This window comes from Ananas comosus, linkage group 10 (genome assembly GCF_001540865.1).
Source record: "Ananas comosus cultivar F153 linkage group 10, ASM154086v1, whole genome shotgun sequence".
NCBI lineage: Eukaryota > Viridiplantae > Streptophyta > Magnoliopsida > Poales > Bromeliaceae > Ananas > Ananas comosus.
Genome location: NC_033630.1, coordinates 9,839,449 through 9,845,173, shown reverse-complemented (window position 1 = coordinate 9,845,173; position 5,725 = coordinate 9,839,449). Strand labels below are relative to the sequence as shown.

The 5,725-nt window shown below is 38.8% G+C and overlaps 1 protein-coding gene across 2 annotated transcripts; it reads right to left on the bottom strand.

Annotated features, from left to right (window-relative positions):
- Positions 2,952–5,241, bottom strand: LOC109716116 (protein PLASTID MOVEMENT IMPAIRED 15-like). Of its 2 annotated transcripts, none has more exons than XM_020241437.1 (3): positions 5,162–5,241; positions 4,880–5,007; positions 2,952–4,778 (listed from the first exon to the last, which is right to left on the bottom strand). In XM_020241437.1, the coding sequence occupies exon 3, from the start codon at positions 4,737–4,739 to the stop codon at positions 3,150–3,152; it is 1,590 nt and encodes a 529-aa protein (XP_020097026.1). In that variant the 5' UTR covers positions 4,740–4,778; positions 4,880–5,007; positions 5,162–5,241; the 3' UTR covers positions 2,952–3,149. The 2 variants fall into 2 exon arrangements, with proteins under 2 accessions (XP_020097026.1, XP_020097027.1); XM_020241438.1 differs by having other exon boundaries at positions 4,892–5,007.

Sequence of the window (5,725 nt, the reverse complement as noted above, 5' to 3'; positions counted from 1 at the left end):
ATGCTCATATGACCCTTAACTCTAAGGTTACTATGTCATAATGCCAACTCTCACATGTACTTGGATTCTCTAACTTTCATTAGTGTCATTTGTTAGATGTATGCCCTAGAAGCCAACCAGGCCGACACATATATTCTTTCTAGGATATAAATTTGTATTTGATTTTAAAATATTATGAATATATTTGGGTCCTTAATTCTATTCATGTTGTGTTTGTGTCCATGAATCGTCCAAGGAATTAATAAGGTGATGACATATATTCTCAAGAGTTGAGAATTTGAGACATGTGTCATTGGTAGTTAATTCCTAAAAGCGCCCGATCAATGGATCATCACGGGGACGGTAATTGATCCGATGAGATTGGTGTATAGGTCGCTTCCCTTTTGGGTAGACGAGTCTCGAGTCGACAATGTGCGGACACTGAAGCGAATATGCAAGTGGTTGTTAGAGAACAAGGGTACCGAGCCTGACCAACGCGAGAAGTCACTTGGATGTCTACTCACTCGTCAGTGACTTACTCAATGTTGCAGTAGTGTGACTGGTCCTTTGAACTGCGGTGCCTCGGCTATTCACAATGAGGTTACTGTAGTTTGACTGTACATACACTTGGTCCCTAGCCATTCGGGTCCTTGCGGTGCATGTTGGCTACAGTAGGTTCATTGTAGGAATAGGGTGCGCACTTAGATGGAATCTATCTCCCTTGATAGATAGGGGCGTTAATCCTATGTGATTTATGAGACCGAGTTTAGATGACCTTGACCAGGGCAGAGTTAATAGAAGAAAAGGGTTTCTAATATTAGAAACTCGAGTCGAATAAACTTAACATATGACAGACGATGGGGTTTGACGAGTTATTCCACGACCTCCGTCTAGTCGGGACTCACGACAGAAGGACTATATCACACGGTAACTGCACCAAGAGGTTTAATATTCCATTCTACTGGAATGCCACTACATGCTGTTAGGCATCACTGGTGGATTGTGAGACTCATGAGAATTATCTAGATGATCGATAATTCTCATTGGGCTGAGTTGGAATTGTTACGATCTACTGAAAGGAGTTTTAGTGATATTGTTGGTAGTGATCAAAATATATCTCACTACCAGATAGAATAGAACCTATGGGGTCACACACATAAGAGGTTGTGATTGATCGGATAGCTAGATCGCAATTATTGAATCACTGGAGGACCTAATTGCCAATATGTTGATAATTGGACTAATTTGTAATTGTTACAAATTGGTGGTATTAAGATGTAAATGTTACTAGAGAGGACTTACTAATAGTTAGTAAATTATAAGAGGACTTATGTGCAAATATTGCGTTATTAATTTGTATTAAAAATGTAACAACAAACTTGATAGCAAAGGGAGGCAAATACTATTAATAGTATTATAGCTCAACTCTCTCCCTTTCTCTCTCTCTCTCTCTCTCTCTCTCTCTCTCTCTCTCTCTCTCTCTCTCTCTCTCTCTCTCTCTCTATATATATATTAAGACCATTTTTTTATTTTGCTTTTAAATATTTTTTAACTTTGCAAACAGAGTTACTCATTTTTTTTAAATTTTAGTGATAAATATATATATATATAAATAAAATTTTAAATATAGGAATAATTCTAGAAAATCATGTATATTACTATCTTACTATAGTTTTAGTGTTAAACCAAACGAGTAATTTTATATCCCTAGGACTCCTTGTTGAGTTAACTGTGGAGACATTCATAATGATAGTATTTGCGGCCACGCACTAATTCTATTAACTGTGGAGACATTCATAATGATAGTATTTGCGGCCACGTACTAATTCTATTAGTTAAGAATTTTGCTTACGGATTTTTTTTTTTTTTCATTGTAGCCATTTTCTTGTTGTGAAACAGTAAATAAAACTAAAATAATTAACAATTAGTCCAACAAATTAAAAAATAATTAACTAGAAAAATCTCAAGTGAAAAAATTGCAGGTGAAGGAGTAGTTTTGTATCACGTTCAATTTTTTTAATTTTCTAATATAATTTCTATATAATAAGGTGTAAGAAGTCTGAGAAGGAAAGTGAATTGTTTGCAACTCTTATATCTAAGATGTTTGTTTGCTATACAATGATTTTTTTATTTTTTAGTTTTTAAAATTATTATCTGCCAATTAGTCGGGTGAATTGTAAGCTAACCAATCATGATAATAAGAAAAAAAATATTCATCAATATATTAAGTTAAATGGAAATATAACAACAATATTAAATAAGCTAGGCCTCGAATAGAAAAAGTAAAATGTTTGAAGCCAAGGGGGTCATTTCAAACTTCCGTACGTGAGGATGCCTTCATACATTTTACCTAATCTTATATTTATATAAGAAACAACTATATCCATCGATGCAAGGGATTCGGGTATTTGTTTAAAATCTTAATATTAAAAAAATGGATAAAACTAGTGTGAAAATATTAATATTTTGGATGAATAAAATATAAGATTTACACTATAATATGAGTGTATTGATAGCACTGCTCTATTTATATGGTTCAAGTTGAGTTGCCCATAATCAAACTTGATACCTTGTAAAGGTTGCCAAGCATCGATTCCTTTTGGGTTATCGAAATTTTTTTCTTGCACAATGGATGAGATGAATAGGCTCGCGCACCAACCGCACGCAGCAGGCGTGCACCGCTCGATGAGAAAGGTCCCGCGCTTTATACAACAAGGAGGTTCCATATCAACGGACAACGTACAGTTCGGCCCGTAGAATTGGCAATCTTAACACTACTGTTCTTCCCGTTGCTCTTAGGTTTTGTTTTTGGCTCACACTTCTCAGGCTTAAAAAAACCTTGTTAGGTGATTTTACATGAAAAATCATTTTAACATGAAAGTAAACAAGCTTAGCTGAAACAAGGTTCCCATTGGAGAGTTAATTTTACACGGAATATCATTTTACATGAAATCAAACAAGCCAGCCAGAATAAATTTTCAACCCGAGAGTTAATTTTACACGAAATATCATTGTACATAAAATCAAACAAACATGTACAGGCCGTAATTAATTTGCTCGGCGACAACGGGTAACAAGTAAAGGAAGAAACGAGCAATATACGTTGCACTACACCACTCCAGAAGAGATTTCGAACATCCAAATTAAGCTCCCAGAATACATTGTCCTCCCTAGTTCTTTCTAACTCTCCAACTCAAGAAATTAACAAGTCTGTGCACCACCACCTTTCTCCTGGAGGCGAATGCTGGCTGAGGTCTGGTGGTGCTGCTCCGTGTCGTCGGCAAAAGTGATGATGACCTTCTAACCTTTCTTACCGTTCCTGACTCTCCCGCTACTGCTACGCCACCAGCTAAGGTAATAGATCTTCTCGGTTGCATAGCGGCTAAACCACCACGGCCTAGAGTAATCGACCTTCTTGGCATTGCTATCGCAAGCTTAGGCTTTAATGGCTCTGCTAATTCTCTCTCCTGATCGTGTTCTCTCGAGCTCGTCAGTCTTTCCTCTGTCTTCTTGTTCTTCCGCCTCATGAAGTCGTCCCTCCGAGTAGTTTCGGCCATCAAAAAGTGCATCTCCTTCTCTCTAGCTTGAATTGCTTCGGTACATGCCTCAGCCGCAGCCACCTTCATGTCAGCAACTTCTTGGGCCGACCTTGCATGGTTGATCAGATAGTAATACTCAAACCTGGACAGAGTTATCGTCGAACAAAAAAGAGCGGCGATCGCTCTCTCTCTCATTGTACTATCGGTTAGTGTCTGTAACTGCTCGAGAGCCACCGCTTCTAACTCCTTACCTGCTTCGAGTTCCTTTGCCGCATCTCGGAGTCTTTCTTCATAAAATTTAATGGTCAAGTACATCTGCGCAGTCTCTTCCTGTATTGCTGATACTTCCTGGTTAGTCAACTCCGCTTCTCGCTTCGCCACGGCAACATCCGACTGAAGTTGCTGCAGTGCTGTTGAAAGATTCGCAACAACAGCGCCAGCCCTCTTCTCGGCTGAGGCTGCCAATTCAAGTTTAGAAATGGCTTTGTGAAGATTTGAGTTGACGGACCGAAGATCGGCTTCTCTTTTCTTTCCAGACTTCACCAACTGCTCTCTCTCTTCAGCAATCTCTATTGATTCTCCTCTTATATTATCCATTTCAGCCATTAGCTTAAATCCCTCTTCTCGGAGAGATAGAAGCTCTTTCCTTGCCGCCTCCAATTCTGCCTGAGATGACGCTAACTCGAGTTTATCACTCAAACGCTTGTTCTCAGAACTTCTCTCCATCACTTTTATGAACTCCATCTCATTCTGCAGGGCATTCAAATCCTGATATGTTGCCATAAGCTCCGCTTCGAGCTCCTTGGCAGCATTGAGTTCTTTGGATAGCGACCTGATCTTACTACTAGTGGTTTCTATTTTCCTATCAAATTGAGCAGCCTCTGCCTCTCTTTGGGCTTTTATTTCTGTATACTCTCTCTCAGCCTTGGCTCTAGCAAGATCAATAAACACCCGCTCAACATTCGCTTCTTCCATTTCTATTCTCAGTTTGTCGGCAAGGCCGGAATACATTTCCTTCTCAGCTTCTGTCGATTGTTCCAAAGCAGAACCAGCATCGCAATTGATGAATTGTCTTGATTCTTGTTTGATGCATTCTGCTTCTCTGAAAACATCGAAGTTGGACACTCCTGCTGCACTTCTAGCTGTGAGCTGGTTCAGTTCTACCCAGCCTCTCTCTCTTTCTGACGATTCACTGATATCTGCCGATCTGCTGAATTCCATCTTGGCAGGGAGTAGTTCCAATATTTCCAGCAGACAAACCTAAAGTTAAAGGAAACAAAAGTCTTAGGCTCTATCGATTTGTGTAACTATGAAAGTTACACAAACGAGAGTAATAAGTGAGTGGAGAACTTTTTACAGACCTGAAACTATACTTTCCGGGTGGATAGTTTGATTCTCAGCTTCTTTTGTATCAACTCTTTTGTTTCTGTTTTATATACTCGTCGTAAGTAAGACGCGCGCACCCACTTTCGTTTATGGTCTGCGAGGACTGTGATAGAAAAGTGGGGATGGAAATTAAGGTGAGGCATACCTGATATTAAACTGATAATAGTATACATAAACGGAGCGGAAGCGTATATAGTCTATGCTTTATGCTCAAAGAAGGAGAAAGAAAAAGGACGGTGAGACGGAGGAGAACTTACCACAAAAGGAAATAAAATGAAGCAGACCAATGTACTATCCTCTTGAAATAAAGATCTTGCTACTGGTGATTATCTACAGCCATATTGATCTTTATAAAGACTTAAATAGTGCATCACGCTTCTGCAAATTAAGCTAGTGCCACATTATTTGCTTGTTGGTCCACCGTCCTTCTCGATTGCGAGAGCGAGGGATGTGGCTAGGGGTGGAAACGAGCCGAGCTCGAGCGAGCTTACCTCGGCTCAAATTCGGCTTGAAATTAATTTCGAACTTAAATTTAAGCTCAAGCTTGGATTGAAATTAATTCGAGCCGAGCTCGAGCGAGCCTAATTTCGAGTCGAGCGAGCTCGAGCCCTAAACGAGCCGTTTGAAATTCTCAACATCATACGATCAATAGTTTAATTTGTATAGAACATTATCTATAATTTGATACAAAAATATGTCTAATAGTTCAAAGTACAAAATAATTATATAAAATATAGTATTATAATACGAAAAAAATAATTTATGAGTTGAATATCTAATCTTTTCAGTCTCACATGTCTTTTCTTCCGCCTTCAATCTCC

Excerpts from the sequence above, each read along its gene's own strand:
- LOC109716116 (XM_020241437.1), bottom strand. The coding sequence starts at position 4,739 with ATGGAATTCAGCAGATCGGCAGATATCAGTGAATCGTCAGAAAGAGAG.